Below are 19,335 nucleotides of genomic sequence, written 5' to 3' on the forward strand. Positions count from 1 at the left end.
TTGAATGTCATACGATATCTGTATTGTATGTCATACAGTTCAGGACATTATATATTGAACAGCCCTCGTGTATGAAAACTTAAATCCTCTTCTTGTCTTCTGTTCTACAACCGTCACTTTTCATTTTATCATTTACCAATTTATCCAGTGGTACATAATGTTTAAAAGGGGCTAAATTACATTAAAACAGGACTGTACATTTTTTCTTTCTCTCTATCTTTATTTCTCCAGTCGAGTGGAGAGAAGGGTCGTCTTGATTTTTCGTAAATTTACTTTCGCAACCTTTTCTACAATTCGGTTTTATTATATAATTCATTCAAAAAAATATTTCACTGGTCTGTGAAAGGATGAAGTGAAAGTTCATACAGATAGAAAATGTAGACCAGTGCTTCTTTTTAATCTTTATTTTATCCAGTGCTCATAGGGTTTTAAATCAACTTTTCTCATCAAAAGTTTTACAAAATTAAATATCATGCTTAGAATCCTAGTTCCACCTCCCCTAGGTAAGTAAAGCAGGTTTAACCTGGTTAACGGAAGGAGAACATGATAAAATAAGTCATAAAGATCAAAAATATAATTGTGTCAAAATAGTAACATTCGTAATAGAAAAGCGGTGTCGAATCGTGGACAAGTGGAACTGGGGATAGAGGTTATTTAATGAAACATATGGAAATAACGAACAGTATTCAAGATCAAAAGTCCATAAAACAATACAAAATAGGAGAAGAGCAAACACGGGCCTTAAAAACATCAGACGTGGGATCAGGTGCCATGGAGGAGTGAGCATCCCCTGCTGACCGGTCACACACGCCTTGTGATCCTTGTCATGATCATGAATTAACGAAAAATCCGTCGTCAATTCAGTGTATGAATAGTAGACTAACAATTAGAATGTAAATGGCCAGTCAGCATTTGACTCAATGATAAATTGTATTTGCTGACAAGTTCATTGCATCGATCATAGAGCTTACGAAATGACGACTTCAAACGAGACTGCTGATATTCTTGTTTCATCAACTTGTTTGTCAATAATTTACCTCATTTTAGAAATTGTTCATACGTAGAGCTTGCTCTTGCGTATATCAACTGAGATATATAAACTTCGTATGCAGGTGATGAAGGTATATTGCTGCATAAGTGAGGGAAGTTGACGATTGTAAAGTTAAAGTCATCACATTTATCACAGAGCGTGGGTGTTAAATTACCTTTGTATTTGTCAAGTAAAATATCCAAATATGAAACAGATGTGGGGTCAGACTCTGTGGTATCTTTTATCTCAAGCTCATCGGATATACAGTATCAACAAAAGAATGGAAATAACCGTTGTTAATTGACATTTCGTCTTCGATATATTCAAATGTCGAGTTGAAGGACACGGCATGTGTTTTCTTCTTTTCAATTAACAAGTAAATTAGTGAGGGTTAGAATAATAAACTGCTCGGTATATTGCATGGATATTTATTCACGGTGCCTTACAGGTATCAAACACATAAATGGTAACCTAACAACAAAATGTTTTTGATAAATGTAACGGCGTACTTTTCAGTCACCAATGTCCATTTCTTATGTAGCAATGAACCCTCATAGCCTGTCTATAGGGTTTATGTCTCTTAGTTAATACACAAGATCACTACATATACCACAAATTTCTAAAAATGAGACAAGCTATTGACAAAGAAGATGATAACAAGAATAGATATGGGTTACCCCTTATCCAAGATATTCGACTTTTAGATTTAAGGATATCCGATCCTCAGCCAGGAAGGATAACTCCAAAAAATAATATTTAATTTGAAATGCATAAAAATGAAGTTTGAAAATGAAATTTTTTCATGCAACAATTTTCATTTTATTCATCTTTATAAGATTCACGGTCTTTGGAAGTCTTAGAAAAGGTTTTATAAAAGTTGACATTTGTACCCTATAAAAGGGGAAAAAAATAAAACAGTTTTAGAGCAATAAGATTTTCTTGAATCCAGCCCTAGATACCAATGCTTATTTGCATGATATAAAATAAGAAGTGATTTGTGGTGTCTTGCAATGATAGCAAAAGCCTTTTACACTATGTGTTATAGAATACATGAAGGAAATAGAAGACAAAAAATACAAAAAAGTATAAAAATTACAATTTCTCTGAATGCCTGGATACCTTTTGTTTTTTAACCTAAAATATATTTGTTGATCAATTTACAAGTAGAAAATGCATTGTTTATATTCCAATTCGCTTTTTCTGCAAAAATATTGGAGATTTGACAATTTCCCCTATATAATATGATTAACTTTAATCTTTAACTTTAAAGAAATATTGTGGATAAATTAACATAACTTTGTGGATTCAGGAGTATCTTTATGAGTATTTTTGATTATTTAACTGCTAATTTTATAAACCTGTGGATCGGACTACCTTAAAACTCGAATTTTAACTGCGCTCAGATGACTTCTATGAAAAAAAAAAACTGCACTTGTTATGGATCTGGTGGTCAGTTCATGAGTCTGTAGCAATACTGTCACCCAGTCTCCTCGCAAACAGTGCACATACATGTGCCCACAAGACGAGTTAGCCTTGATCTACACACGTGCGATGAGATATTGTCAAACGCTTCTAGCGAGCTCGGAGAAACACGTTTGTTTTGCCGAGAAGTTACGATTGCAGGTGTTGTACAATGCATATAACCATTCTGGATTATTTAAATAAACAGAGAAAAAACATCAACACACAATAAATGATTAACATTCAAATCAGAAGAAAATATATGACAATTAATAAACAATAATCATGAAAGTAATATACATGTAGTTGATGAAAAGATTTATCAATCTAGGAATGTATATTTTCGTGAAAAATACTGAGGAGACAGCTAGCGTAGGAATATGAATATTTTTTTTATTTGCATTTCATGTGGAAAAGTGATTTTCTTAAACTCTTTTAACGTTAATTTTGGTTTCTTTAACGTATTACATACACACCATCATTCCAATCATTTGCAGTAATGTTGTATTTCTACTTATCATGATTGAACTATATTTTGTCGGAGCAATTGCGTGAAGCGTACCTGACTACAGTAATATGTCTTGAATAGTTAGTAAGCACTGATCGAATATATTAAAAAGAATTTCAACAGTTTTGTTTAAAGTCATCATTTCGAAAGTTCTGTGGTTGATACAATGACCTGGATTTTCATACAAATTGTTAAGTCTTTATTTATACACTGTCTACGCTTTTCTTCCGCTTTTCCAGTTCTTGACAAAGGAGCACACGGTGGACAACTCTGATTCAAATTAGATCTTTTATTTGTTACGCTCCGAAATTCGGATCGTCTCTGCATTTGTACAGCGGCCATAAGAATTTTGAAGCATAACAATATGAATTTAATCAGATTGAAAGGTGGATATCATTAGTCAACAGGGTACATTTACTCCTCCAAGGTACCTGATCCCGTCCCTGATGTTTTTAGAGGTTCATATTTGCCCTTCCCCTAATTCGATTTCATTAAAAGAAAATTTTTGCGTGATTATTGTTTGTCATCTTCATATTTTATTCAAGAATTTTTTTTAACTAAAATACGGTATTTATTATTAAAGCAATCATTATTGCAAACTCGAGTTCATTCAACTTGGAATTTTGTCAGCAGAATCCATTTATACAATTATTATTTGAAAATCTGTTCCTTCATAATCCTACAAATTTCCTTGTTAAGGAAATGTACGATTGCAGTAACATAATTTTAATTATAACTTTATTTATAAAACTAAGATCGTTTAAGATATTATTACTTTCAAAAACTATTAAAAATGTCCCATCAAAGACACTTGTGCCTGAGAGAAAGAGAGAGAGAGAGAGAGAGAGAGAGAGAGAGGGAGGCATATTCTCTTGATAGGAGTGAGTGGATGGGTTATCCTTCCTATCATTCCCTCTGCTGATAATGTGTTTTTCCGTAAAATAGGATCATTACGGTTATGATCCTGGAGTACTTATGTATTTCTGACGTTCAAACACGTGGCCCTTTCAAAGATCGGTATTTTTTATGATTTTAATTTGAAGTTAAAGTTTTTCAAAACGTTTTTTAAGATATAATCTCACAAAACAGAATAGAGACGCATTCAGGAGGATACGTCTGGCAAAAAATAAACAATTAAGTTTCTTAAAGTTTGTTTTAATTTTGCATAGTTATGAATTTTATAATATTCAAAAATACATGTTTATACAACAACTTTTTTTTTGTAAGAAAGGTAGCTTGTAAAACTTGTAAAAGAGTTCTGATATCCAGATTAACTTATCATTAATGTTATATGCCCAGTTCTAAGATGTTAACTATACATAAAAATACAAGGAATAGCAATTTAAAAAAAAAACTAAATTTCAAAACAACAAATAAAATACAAAATAGAATCTGAAAAAAAAAACCGTATTTAAAACTTGTCTAATACACGTGTATTTTCAAAATAAGAATTTTATGCCAAGAATTAAAAAATATATATATATTTTGGTTACGGACATCTTTCATGAAATAAGGAGAAATTGAACAACAATCAAGTTCAAAGTTCATTGAAACGATACAGAATGGGAGCAGAGCAAAATCGGGCCTCCTACAACATCAGAGGTGGGATTAGGTGCCATGACGGAGTAAACATCCCCTGTCAACAAGTCACACCAGCCTGCGTTCCTTGCATTGTCATGATCGGGAAAATCCGTAGACAATTAATTAAACAATAGCACCTGGTTTCAGCTCTGTGGATCTTGTTGACTCTGGCCATGGGTGTAATACAAATGCATTGGTTAACTTGGCATTTGATAATGATCACAATGTAACGGTGTCATATTATAGTGGAAATATAAATAAGTCCGTCGTAAGGTTCGACATCTTCAACTATTACTCAGATGAACACTTGTTAATGAAATTGAATATGGGATTACCAAGGAAATGCCCTGTAAATTATAATAACAAATAAATAATTATTAGCATAAAATAATCTGTATCAGTAACGTTCGGCAGTAAACTGATACGCTGCATAAAGGGAGTTAACTGTACATGAATAAAACACAATCATTTCTCCCTTTCAGTGTTATGATTTGAAAAATAATAAAGCATTTATACAACATTTATACAACAAAACTTATCTATACGTAACAGTAATAGTCTAAACAAACTTCTTTTAGCATTGTCATAAAATATATAAAATCATTAATAAGATAAATATACCGATCTATGAGGCTAAGCCACTCACATTTATCATCATTATCGTAGTCAGTAATATGGGCTCACAATATGTCCAAATCATAAAATTACAAATTATGATAATTTACATAAGAAAATATATCATCATAAATATATTCACATATAATTATTAAGAAATACAAAAAAACTATTGTCAATTAAACAGTTACTCTTAAATATTCTCTTACAAATAAGATTTTTACTTTACAAGTGCTAGGGAATAATCTTTGGCAAAATTACAAAGTTTAACTTTACGGTTAAATCAAATATTAGAAGTCATATTAGAATCAGTTTACAATATAAATGTTAGTTTATTTTAACGGAGAGAAATATTGTCTCGTCAATGTTAAAAGTCATAAAATACACAGCTTGGAATCCTCTCTGGTCAAAGACTGGACAAAGGATTGCCATATGTAACAAAGGGATTGGAGGAGAAAATATTGAATCAATAGAACATGATCTTACAAAGTCCAAACCAAACAAAATTAATATCAATGCATTTATTTACAAATTATAAGCATATAAAATATATAGTAGTAATTAACAGATTTATCAAATAAATTCATAAATATAACATAAATCTAACAGATTTCACAAAATATAGTACCATCCAAATAGAGTAAAGAAACCATCAAGACATTACAAGTGAGTGTTGAATAAGGAATAAATGAATACTTCTGAAGTATTTTTAAATTCAGTTTAGATTGCCTGGGGGATAAAAAAAAAAACCACAACAAATTTTCTAACACAAACCTTCAAGTTTTTTAAGTTATAGACAACACAATTCAACTTGACTCTTAACGAAACATTATTTCTACATGATACATGTATAGTGTACCTTGTAAATCTATGGATAGGAGCTATAGAGTATGCTTACCCAATGTTCATTTTTGTTAATACTTAATTAGGTGCTTTAACTAATTCTGGATTTAAAAAAAAGTTGTATGCTCACCAGTTGAGAATTAACATTCATTTTCAATTACATACTTTTTCCAAGAGTATTCACTGTAATTAGTTACTTTAAATCCTCTTTCTTTAACAGTGTTTAACCCACACTAAAATAATAACAGCAATGACGGAAACACGACGGGATTCCTATACAACAATTTATTTGAGAAATGGTGTAAATCAGATGTAGAATCTTAAAACTCCAGAGACTCTCATGAAATTTAAAACTACAAAATTAAAATCGAAATAAATAACACCAGAACGTACTACGTCTGCTCCATAGTTGGATATTTTTGTAGAAGTTTATGGGGCTATTACAGATGCATCAAACTGCATTGTCTGTGGATTCTTCTCCTTTCACCTTATTATGTCAAGAAAAATCAGAATCCGGCAGGTATGAATTATTGATAGCGGATTCTCACTCCTAAATGGCACCTGATCCCATCTCTTATGTTTTCTCAGGTCTGAGTTGCCTGCTTCTGATTTGTATCGTATCAAAGGACTTTTGGACATGATCAATGTTCGTCAGCCTCATATTCCATTTCTCTCTTTTCCAATTTGTAGTCTGCTCTTGTTGATTCTGTTTGCGTTCGTTTCTAGTAATCTTTTTTTTTTCAGAAATAAAGTTTTGCTAGTAATTGTTATATCTAACCTTCAATTATCTAAAGAAAAATATTTCTTCAAAAGAAATATTCTATTTATCTAGAACAATAGCAATAATCAAATACATTAAATTTCATATGATTCATGTGTATATAATACCACATACCAAGGAATGTTGCTGAAACATAGGGCCAGTTATTCTGATTACCGGAGTAGTCGATTCACTAAAAATTAACGTTGGTTAACCCAGAATACTTTAACACGTTTATGATATAATTATATACAATACTTTAATATACTTATGCAAAAGTGATTAAGTTTGTATACTTATTTTACCTCTACGTGATCTGTAAATAAACGTGGTGCTCATTACTCTACATAATTCAATTCTGATAAAAACAAGTGATAACAACGAAGATAAGTTCACAATTTATCTGAGGATAAAAATTCCGCAAATAAAGCTAGAGAAGCTGACTGGTGTATCTGGCAAATCTTCCAAAAGTTTCTTTCATCACGCTGCACAAAGAAATTGATTCTGTAAAACTATGCGAGGGAAGTTACTTTTCTGTTTTGTTGTGTTGTTTGTGCTTGGACTATGTCAGTCTTCGATTGATCTGCGAACATCGTCTGGACAGTTTCTGGAGAGGATATTGAATGGACGTGGAAGACGTGGCGGGAGTCCTGGTAAGTTTTTTTCATTATAATACATTGAAAATCATTATGTTAGGTATATATATATATATATATATATATATATATATATATATATATATATATATATATATATATATATATATATATATATATATATATATATATATATACTTATTGTCGAAATATGGATCAAGTTCTGCATCTAATGTCGACAATAAAGCTTGATAATCAGTGTTTTGAACAATCATTCAAATCATCAAATTACATTTCTGTTGTTATTGTGTGACTGATAAAATAATAATATGTTTATCACAGCAACAGGAACTAATAATTTGAATGAAGGAACAGAAATGATGAGCGCATCCAGAAGGGCAGGCATGTACAATGTCAATGACAGACGACAGGGGGTTCTTCCAAACAGAATTACTTCCAGACGCGGAGGAATGTACAACACCAACGGCAGACGACAACGACAACGACCGTGTAAACGAAGATGGTGGAGAAGATGCTAAAACGCACTCAACCCCAGAGGGTTTAATTTTGACATTGATATAGTCTATGGTTTAAATTCAAAGGAATTCATATTGATAAATCATTTTTCTTGAAAATGCAGATTCCTTTAAAAAATGTACCTTTGTATAGGTATCTTCTGCTATAAAGAACATGTACATATATATCTTTGTTGACATATGACATAGGCGTCGGAACCGGGGGGGGGGGGGGGGGGGGGGGGGGGGGGGGGGGGGGGGCTAGGGGGGCTTAGCCCCCACTTTTTTTCCAAATATATACTTAGTATAGACTTTCCAAACACCTTCCAAAATTTCCCCCCCCCCCCCCCCCGCTTTCTTCAGATACGTCTTAGTATAGGTTAAAATTGGGAAAAGTGTTGGTGTTTGGAAGAAAATTTTTTGTACTGGAGTTCGAACCTAGCCCCCCCCCCCCCCACCCACCCCCACGAAATAGGATTTTCGTGTTTGGGAAATAGACATTTTTTTTTTTTTTTGCTTGTCAGGTTTCTTTGGAGGTACAAAATAATTTTTCTTACACTTAGCCCCCCCCCCCCCACTTTCAATTTCCTTCCGACGCCAATGTATGACAGTCAAACTTGATTTTTGTCTATATTGCATTTAAAAGATTTGCTGAATTAAAAAAGATCTATAAATAGCTTTTTATTCATGTATTTTAATTTTTTATGCCATAGAATCTGATACAGATCTCTACATGTATATTTATAAGTTTAAGGATATAAATATGCAAGTTTTTTTTTTAATTTTGCTGTTGTCAGAAATCTAGCGCTTATTGTTAAAGTGAGAATATAAATGTGTAAACATAGATGTAAACAACAAGGATTACCCTACACTGTATAATAGTTGATAAAATTCGGGGTAAACAAACCATGAGATGGATAAGATAAAAATTTATTCAGACACAGATAGAACTGAACAAAGAGGTGAACTTGAACACAATTTTTACTTCAAATCATTTGTCACTTCGTCGTATTAGGTATGCAGAGAAAGTTATTTTGTTTTTTCTTGTTGATCTTGTTGTGTGGACTTAGTCGATCCACCAGTCAACGGACCTTATCCAGACAACATTTAAACCGAGTCGCTTTTCAAAATACAGAAGAGAATGTTTGTAAGTATAACATCCAAATTCTCTACATGTATTTATAGATTCATTTCTGATTTAAGGTGGCTCATTACATCCACAGTTTATTTTTGATTTCAATACAGCACCACTTATAATGTAGATGTCAAATATCCAGATGGGGGTATTAATATCATAAATATTTTTCATAGAATTTTTTAGTTTTTGTTTTATTTTAGTTAAATGTTTTATTTCAAGTTTATTATTCACAGAATTTCAGAACTTTCAGTGTCAAATGATGGGCATCTTCTTAAGACAAGTACACACAGTGAAAATACCTCATAATACCTAATAATAATTTTATTAGAAAAAATAATTTTATCCTAGAAAACAATTAATGTCATTATCTTTTTAATCTATGCATAAAACATTTTAAAAATGTGTTCTGAAGAGACAAGGAATGTATTTCAATGAATTACATGTGTCAAATTGAATAAAGAAAGTTTAAACGAAATGAAAAATATTTGGTATAAAAAGTCCATTTTCAAGAGTTATCTTTCCTAATTAGCCAAGACTCAGAACGTTTGACATTACATCTAAAATTCAGAATAAAGCTTTAAATTGCCAGAGTATACATTTAAATCAATAAAACAAATATATAATTTTAAACCAACACAGTAAAAAGCGCAATTAAATAAAATTTTAATTTCAACAAGGTTGTAGATTTTAACTCGAATTTCCTCCATACATACATGTCTGTGATTGATAGAGTTCACTGTATGCATGGCTATGAAATTGACATTACTTGTTTGGCGACGATTTGACTGTTGCTTTCCTTTGTTTCTGCCTAAAAGCAATTCTTCTTGGTTTATGCTTAATGAATCCGCTACACTGTTTACAACACCGCATGTTTCATCTATTTTAAAAGCGTTTTAAAGGTCAGGGTCATATTATAGAGGTACCTATACAACTCGTCCCCTGAGCAAACCGGTCGACACAATGGAGGTTTATATTTTTGTGTAGTACGTCATCAAAAAGTGGTGTAATGAGCCTCCTTAAACCATAAGAGACCAAAATACGTTGAAAAATAATCGTTAGAAAATAGATTCTAAACAATTCAGTTAATAATACTTTTTTTTCTACATTCGAGTAAATTCTAAAAGTGATTTTAATCCTGAAATAAATCATATACAAATTGCTTTCAGTTGCGGGGGAATTATTGAGTTTGAGTGACGGTGCTATGACATATGACACATCCCTACTCGGAAGAATGGAAACTATTCACCGAAGACGAAGGAGAAATGTCCGAATAACAACCAAATCCAGACGCGGAGGACTCCACAACACCAATGGCCGACGTCCTCGACCGTGTGGACGCAGGTGGTGGAGAAGATGTTAAACAGATTTATACTTTAATGATATCCCAACAGTTGAATAAATTTTACAAGTTCTGTAAATCAATGGTCATATTTGGAGGATTTTTTGATATAGATATCATTGTTTTGAAAATGTAAGAGAGCAGTCAAGAAAAGATTATTGAATGAAGTATTAAAAACATTGATCTAGAATAATATTATTGTACCTCTGAGTATTTTTCACTCATATGGAGAAGCCACAACTTGCTCGAGGAGAACTGCAAAGTCTTTATACCAATACACGTAAACGACACTCAGGGCATTGCGCACTGAGGGTTCTTGTTCGCGTCAACACCTGTTGCGACATGCGATTTCGATTTATAAGTTTAAATCGAAGGACACGCCTCCACGTCCCGTAGTGTATTCGAACCCACGACGTAAGGATCAGCTCCTTACCCCCGCGATTGTAGAGCAGATACTCTAACCACTGCGCAACTCGGGCGAGTTGGCTTACGAGTATAACAAATTCGAAGAATCTTTCGATCCGGGGGATCAAAAAGATGTATTCCATAACCAAAAAAACGTATGAAATAAATAGTAGCTCTACAGCATAAGGAATGAGACGTGATTTGTAGCAAATGAATAAAGCCGGTTGTTTTAAAGATTTATTACAAATCATTTAGAGAAAGTTCATGGGGTCTTTCATTATTCATCATTACAGCCTATCTAAACACTCAAGTAGCCTTAAGTGGCTTTGGCGTCTTCATCTTAAATGAGGCACCATACTTCTCATCAAAGAAAAGCTTGAACATTGTTTACAAATATGACGATATCTTGAAAATTGAAACTATCATAAAACGTAAACTAATTCAAGGATGAAGTTGCATTAAAAAGGCTTATAACAAGTGAGATTACAATCGATCTATGGGATGAGAAAGAGAGGGGGTTAAATGGAAATGTAAAAATAGAAGATAAAAAATCAGCTATCGATCTAAAAATAAAATCTACAAACAATACAAAGATGTGAAGAGAGCATAAACACGGACCCCTGGAAAGTCCAGGGGAGGGATCAGATGCCTAGGAGAAGAAGGAATCCCCTGCCGATCGGTCACATAGCCGTAAACCCTATGTATTGATCTAGTAGACGGAACATTCCTTAGTCAAATTCCGTTTCAAAACAAAGGCATAGCAATCGGTATGAAACAAGTCAGTCTAAATACAACCCAGTGGTTATATGGTTGGTGTCTTCTCTAAAAGATTAAGCCACTAAATTAAAAGTGAACACTGAATAGCAATTAAAGGAACTAGCTAGTACATGTAGTAGTGGAGTTAATAAATAAAAAAATGGAAGAGTAATTGTCATTAAAACAAACGAATTCGCGCTTTTGTGAAATGCTCAAGATTTTCTCGTTTTAAAGGTTTCACTGTATTGAAAAATACACGTTCTACATTCAGAAAACAAGACATATTTCATCTGAGCAGTTGAGTCCTAAGAGAATTTCGATGCACCTCGTTAATTATTGTAAAGAAACAAGGCTGTAAATGAAATTAATAAAGTCAGAATAAGTTAATTGAGCCCAATGTTCGATCCACGCGAAATCAGTTGGAATATTTTAAACAATATACAGTTGTTGACTGGGGTTGAGGGCAACAGTTGATTTGTCGGACCAGTGAGCAAACTGTTGCCGAACGATTCAATGAATCTACTAGTAATCTGTTCAGAAAAGAGAAACACTTTCTTGCTTTAGTAGTTTGATGATTAAAATATATTTCTTCAAAAGATAACATTGTTTTTACAAACCAAAGAACATTGCTAGAATACTGACCATATTTTACTACAATGGGATTTATTCCAAGTCCGTACAAAAACGTAGAACTACTACAGTAGGTGTAGCTAGAAATGTTATGAGATACAGATAAGATTTTTATTGCTTTCTACGATAACCTATTTTTTTTTATCACGGTCAGTTTGAAAGAATGGTTAGATATTTTATATGATATTCATAAATAAGGATTTTCAACATCTGACCGATAATATGTAATCAACAATGACGTAAAATCCAAGACTCTTGAATTACAGTTCTGATCAGATATCTAAAAGAAAGGGTCGCTTTCCTGATGTTGAGAAACGTAAACTCTGATCATGAAACACACGAAATCTTATTCCAAAGTTTATTGCTAGGAAAATATGAATAACACATTTTAAGTGGTTGAATTTTTAAGTTTGTACCAAGGGAACGGTTAAAGTTTAGCTTATCAAATTTAGTTGATTAAAAATAAAATTCTCTGAACAGCATCCATGAGTTACCTGACTCATAGAGTGCAGATTTCAAAGTACATTATCATTTTTTATAAAACAAAAAGCTTGGATTTGTGTCTGTTTATGGTACTTTGTTTGCTGTCATGCCTAATATTGTCAATAAAATATTCAATTTATTTGCATATTTCATTTTAAAAAATCAAACACGGACAGAACGACCTCCATCTGTTTTTTTTTTCTTTTTGTTGATGGTTTAGCATCAGTGGCAGGACTCTTGATACATGTTTATATCTTATTGAAGAATGATTTGTTCACTGTCGTATACATGTACCGGTATATGTTTACATTTCTTCCACCTACATCTTAGCTCTGAAGGATTTTAGAATCAATATTATTGTAAATGATGATAATTTATGGAAAGAAACTGTAAATTGTATCGTTTAAAGCTAACAACATTTCGCAAATTACTTGGAAATGTTCAGTATTCTAACTTTTAAAAGTACATTGATGAAGGTTAAAAAACTTCAAATAACGCAGAACGTAAATGTCTTCTATATAAAGCTTGCTGATAAAAGGAAAATCTTACTTTTTCTAATATTTTTGTTCCAAGGACGTTGAGCTTAATACATATTTTATAGAGGTAGTGGAGACAGACACATTTAGAACTCTAAGCCCTATTTCTTCCAAAGCGAGGACTTTTGTTTATTCTATGGTATCTAAAAGCTTGCCAATTACGTAACAAAACGAAAATACAATTTAAAAGAATGTTGAAAATAGCTCATTTTTGGAAGAAGTGCCATTCTCTTTATGAATTGCCGAATTACTGATGTGTGCAATGAAACATATAGAGATAACGAACAGTATTCAAGATCAAAAGTCCATAAAACAATACAAGATCAAAAGTCCATAAATACAAAATAGGATCAAAGCAAACACGGACCTCTAAAACATCAGTGGTGGGATCAGGTGTCATAAAGAAGTGAGCATCCTCTGCTGACCGGTCACACCCTTGTCATGATCGGGAAATAACGAGAAAATCCGACGTTAATTCAATGCATAAATAATGGATTAACAAGGAGTATGAAAATTGTCAGTCAGCATCTGACTCAATGATGAATTGTATTTGCTGACAAGGTCATTGTATCGACCATAGAACTTAAAAATGATGACTTTAAGCGAGGCTGCTGATATTCTTGTTTCATCAACTTGTTTGTCAATGATTTACCTCGTTTTAAAAATTGTTCAGACGTAGAGCATGCCCTTGCGTATTGAATCAACGGAGATGTATAAACCCCGTATACAGGTGGTGAAGGTATATTGTTGCATAATTGTAAAGTTAAAGTCATCAAGTTTATCATAGAGGAGCTTCGCTGTTAGATCTTTTATCTCAAGCTCACCGGGATGTATCGTATCGACATAAGAATGGAAGTTACCATTGTTAATTGACAATACGTTATCGATATATATATGTATAAATGTCGAGTTGAAGGCCAAGCAAGTGTTTTCTTCTTTTCACGTATAAAATTGGGGACAAATCCTGCTTCATATGAATACAAAAATAGGTCTGCTAATAACGGGGCGCAGTTGGTACCCATGGAAATTCGAATATTGTTGGAAGACCTGGTCTCCAAAAATAATATAGATATTGTCAATCACAAACTCAAGCATCTTGTTGATGTCAACTTCAGAGCACTAGCTGTACAATCAGAATGTCTTTTAACATAATAATTTTGCAAATACCCAATGACAAGGTAAGTAAATTTATGAATTCCATTTTTATTGGAAAAGCATCTGTCAATGATATCAAAAAGCCTGGACTTTAATTTATCGTGTGGAATGGTTGTATATAAAGTTTGAACAGTCGCAAGTTTTTAAGCTGTTGATTTCGATACACCCTTGTGATTTTAAATTGTCCAAAAGTTACTTGGAATTTTTAAATATCAAACTCTGATTTACACCACTTCTTGAATATATTGTTGCACAGTACTCTTGAAGTTTCTCCCTCAATACTGTTAATATCTTAGTGAGAAGTAAAGAAAGAGGCTTTGTTAAGCATTTCCTGGAACCCACTTTATATATATGTTTCTTTTTTATGAAGTTTCGGAATCCTATATACTTAGTAGATATGGTAGTTCAAATTCATTTTGGTTCTTTGGGATTTTATTCAAAACTGACTTATGATTTTGAAGATGTTCTTCCTTTGAAAGGGAACTATGAGTATAAGTTGGAATACCAAGTAAGTATGTATATAAATGGTACAGTACATGTGGCATGGATCATCCAAAACCTTCATTGAGTGGAAGGATAAATGTAAGTTTGACTATTTTTAAGGAAAGGGACAAAATAAAGGTTTATTGTAAATAACAGTCTCCTATAAAAACATATAGACAAATATAACTATTTTAATTAAGCTTAAGATATTAATGGAGAGTTCAATTAAATCTTACAAAGAAAGTTGAAAATATGTACTCAGTTTACTATTCAAGCGTGCACCTCACCATCCTTATCTTCACAACGTCAGGCGTCGTTTTTCATCTTGAATCTTGCCGTGAGATAGAACAATGCGGATTGACACGGGATCCCTGTTGTGCGGATGGTAACCCGGTAAACCTCAGTATGTTCTCTCCCTTTTTCAATAAAATTCTCTGGAAGCACACTCACTTTCTAGACAAAGGTTCTATATTTGAAAAATGTTTGTATGCTGTTGCATAAAGAATTTTCCGGTATGACATGTATATACCTTTGCGTAGCTCGAAGAAAGATGATCAATCATTGTTTTCCTAAAACAAGAAACAAACAAGCCATTAGAATATTATTCTCAGTTTCATTTCCAGGAGAAAATAATAATAAGCAACAGTATATGATTGATTGGAAGTGAGTAAAATTATCACATGTACAGATTTATAGTTTCAGTGTTTCGTATACTTTAATTTGTTACATAAAACATAATACGGGTATTGCGGTAAATATTCCACGTGTTATAACTGATAAGCATTTGATGGCAAAACGATGTCATCATCGCTTCATTGAAGTGTATGACCTCGTAAATTATATTGAAAACTGATAAGAAATCTTCAGATGTATCACCATTTTGAATGCTCTTTTACGAACTTTGATGGGAAAGAGGGGAATCTATTGAGAAAAAATCTTAAACCTGCACCTGAATACTTAGCCTACATCCGGACTTTCCGTCTAGCGCACCCAGTGAACTTTATTTAATCAATGGCAAGCTTGTAATGCTGCAGAATATGCGTGCAGTGTGAATGCAATGCAACTAGAGTTTTGATAGTGTTTATGATAGATCTAGATTTCTTCCCAGTGTACTAAGACGTTTTGGTTCATAAATATTATTTCCCCAAGTTCCTGTGCATAGAAAAATCAAAACCCTTAATTTTGATCATGGGTTAATTCCTTAAAGATATGAATGTATTGTTTTTATGGGGAACTCGTATAAGGTATTACATTAACTAGACAACTTGATATTTGGCTTAAAAGATTACCATGCGCTACAAACGACTTACCATCCTTAAAAACGAGAGATACTCCTTATATTTAGTTATGATTAGTTATGTTTAGTTATGGCCAAGGTTAATCAGACGCGTAAGAAGCAATTTCAGTTGGGGGGGGGGGGGGCACAGCCACATGGGGGCACTAAAAACTACCAAAAATTCCACGACAAGCAAAAAGCAAGGCTATCAGACGTTTTTATTGAGGGGGCGCAAGTATATACTGAACTATGTTTTCTATAGTATACTAAATATTGGGAAAATTATTGGTGGGGGACGCCCCCTCCCCGGTTCCTACGGCCATGTTTAAGTTTTTCACATGAAGGCAAACTCTAATGTCAAGATCAAAACTTTAAAATTGTTGGTTATTAAAGAAAGGCCTGTCACATGAAACAACTGTAGTCAAAACAAACCTAGCACCAAAGATTATGGCCCAACAAAATTAACGCTTGGTAATTAATTTACCATCGCAGGTAAAACTTTAAGATCAAGATCGAGAGGATAGTAATGAAGGAGTAATCTTGTCCCCAGTACTGCACTTGTGAAATGTGAAAGCCCTAGCACGAACCATTCAAATTTATGAGCAAGGTCAAAGTTTTTGCGCTCTTATAGTTATACAAATAGAATAACAGATAGACACGCAGACGGACGGTCAGACAAAACTATATGACATACCACCCACCATCTTTGATAAAGAGCGAAAAAATATTATATTCAAGGTTATTGCGAGATGCAAAACATACAAATTATATTAAACAATTGAACTCTCATTTAAGGAAATGAATATTTGTTTACTGCCTTTTTTTCTATTTTTTCTATTGTTTGTGCCCAAGTTGTTGGAAATTCTACGCCAAATACTTAAGTATTTTTGGTCTGTCCATTCATCTATCTGTCTGTTTGTGTCAATTAATCTGTTCGCTTTTTGTCCGCAAAAAGTTTAATCATGCCCATAACTTTTCAATAGCTGATGCAAGGATTTTCATATTTCTTGTGACAAGACCTTCCTTTGGGCATCAACATTCTTGCCACTTTGACTCTTACCTTGAAGTTGGACCCACTTTTGAACGGGTGATGCTAAAAAAAATTATGATTTTTAATTATGTGTTAATTAAAAATATCATTTATATTATAACTATTGAACGGTTTGTGTTGGGGCTTGTAAAATTTACTGTTTTCCTTTGGTATCAGAATTTTTAATCTTATGACCTTGACGTTTAAGAATGACTACCTTTTGAAGAACTTTAACCTTGGGTATATTTTCTAAATGGTTGCTGCCAGGTCATTCATTTTTTCTCAGGTTTCATTCCTTGTGAAAAGACTTTTCTTTGGTCAGTTACAATGTTCATAATGATTTAGTTGTTGTTTGTATTTTTCTGACTTGCTCAATACCTTATATAACTAATATTGTGTTGTTTTGATGTAGCATTTTTTTAATCTAAAACCCTCGATCTAAATTATTTTATAAAATCTTTAATCTAAATTTATTTGCAAAAGTCAAAATAATCCTTCATACTGTCAGCATTGGATTTTACTACACAGACACTTCTGCTGTGATGGATATTCGATGAAGCATATTGAATGTAAAGAGCCGGTAAAGGTTTTATGGGCCGGTGATTTATTTTCTCGGAAATATATGCCATAAATTTACGATCGCTCGTTTTGATAATCTTTCTTTCAAGTTTTTGCATCATTGACAGAATTGGTAAGTGGATATGTAAGATTTCTGTGGTACGTAAATCCTCTAACGATTTGACCGATAAAGTATTCCAGCATTGTGTTAACCTTTTTATATAGGTGTTCAATGCTCCTTTACAACAATAATAATTTAGGAAAACTTACATCAATGCGGGTACCTGTAAAGTGCGAAACGAAATAGAAACGAAACGAAACGAAACGAACTGAAACGAAACGAAATCTGCCGAAACGAAACGAAATCTACCGAAACGAAACGAAACCTACCGAAACGAAACGAAATCAAGACGAAACGAAACGAAATCAAAACGAAACCTGCCGAAACGAAACAAAACTTTCAGAATGATTATATTGTCTATTTTTACTTCATATGAAATTTATATAGTTCAAGCACCACGGGTTCGCTTCAAGCTCATACATAGGCATTTAATCAACAAAAAGGTTAATGCCTATATAATATATATCTTTGCAAAAAAAAAAAAGAAAATTTTTTTCGGGGGGGGGGGGGGGGCCCCCCCCCCCCCCGTTTCCAACACTCATTTCATATTTTATTAATATCTTACTGAATGATTTACCTACTTAAAATTGACATCGTTTGCTTTGAGAGACTTTTTTCTTGTCAGTTAAATCGTTTTCAAGCCTCTTTTTGCAAACCAATTTCTTTCGAAAATTACCTCGATAAAAAAGGACTGTATGTACGTAGAAAGGATACACAAGATTCCGGTTGTAGTTACATGGATACCTCGGAATGGATTACTAAATAAGTCGTGGGTTTATCCTATGTTTTAAGACATTCGCAATACAACAGTACAGTGACTTTATTTCGACCCGTACATAAACGAGCCTTTACATATAACAACATCAATTTTGATAGATATATTGTATCTAGATTAAGGACTGAAAATAAGAGTAAGATATAAGAATTAGAAAATACTGCACATATTGAAATTATTGCATATACGCTCGTGCATATTTGCAGCTGGTAAACATGTAAATACATCATTAGACTAAGAAGGGAGCATAATTTATCAATAATTTAAAATTTTATATTAACACATATTGAACTATAATATATATAAATTTCATTTGATTAAAAAAAAAGTCCACATGCAGTTACACATATGTACCTTGATTTGAAAAAAAAACCCAAACATTTTGATATCTTTGTTTCGTTTTGTTTCGGCAGGTTTCGTTTCGTTTCGTCGTGATTTCGTTTCGGTTCGGTAGGTTTCGAATCGTTTCGGCAGATTTCGTTTCGTTTCAGTTCGTTTCGTTTCGTTTCGTTTCTATTTCGTTTCGCACTTTACAGGTACCCCATCAATGCTACCAGAAAAATAGGTTTGTTTTAGCTTTAGCAATTTTTACACAAAAACAATACCTTCATGATGTCCATAGCAAAAGCAAACATAATCTCAATATTTAAACTTAGAAGTTGAAATATTCTACAGGATAAAGTTAAAGATATTATCTGTTGACATCATTTGGAACAGATCTGTTTTTACTAACTTTCTATA

At 32.9% G+C, this 19,335-nt stretch overlaps 1 protein-coding gene across 1 annotated transcript; it reads left to right on the forward strand.

Moving 5' to 3' along the window:
• The first annotated feature begins 7,186 nt into the window (after positions 1-7,186).
• Positions 7,187-8,132, forward strand: LOC134252511 (uncharacterized). Its single transcript, XM_062735005.1, has 2 exons — positions 7,187-7,451; positions 7,737-8,132. The coding sequence occupies exons 1-2, from the start codon at positions 7,313-7,315 to the stop codon at positions 7,931-7,933; spliced, it is 336 nt and encodes a 111-aa protein (XP_062590989.1). The 5' UTR covers positions 7,187-7,312; the 3' UTR covers positions 7,934-8,132.
• The last annotated feature ends 11,203 nt before the right edge of the window (positions 8,133-19,335 follow it).

This window comes from Saccostrea cucullata, unplaced genomic scaffold (assembly GCF_032062105.1).
Source record: "Saccostrea cucullata isolate Sc308-1 unplaced genomic scaffold, CSIRO_AGI_Scuc_v1 ctg167, whole genome shotgun sequence".
NCBI lineage: Eukaryota > Metazoa > Mollusca > Bivalvia > Ostreida > Ostreidae > Saccostrea > Saccostrea cuccullata.

Excerpts from the sequence above, each read along its gene's own strand:
- LOC134252511 (XM_062735005.1), top strand. The coding sequence starts at position 7,313 with ATGCGAGGGAAGTTACTTTTCTGTTTTGTTGTGTTGTTTGTGCTTGGA. Across the intron at positions 7,452-7,736 it reads AAGACGTGGCGGGAGTCCTG|CAACAGGAACTAATAATTTG; the intron begins GTAAGTTTTTTT and ends TGTTTATCACAG.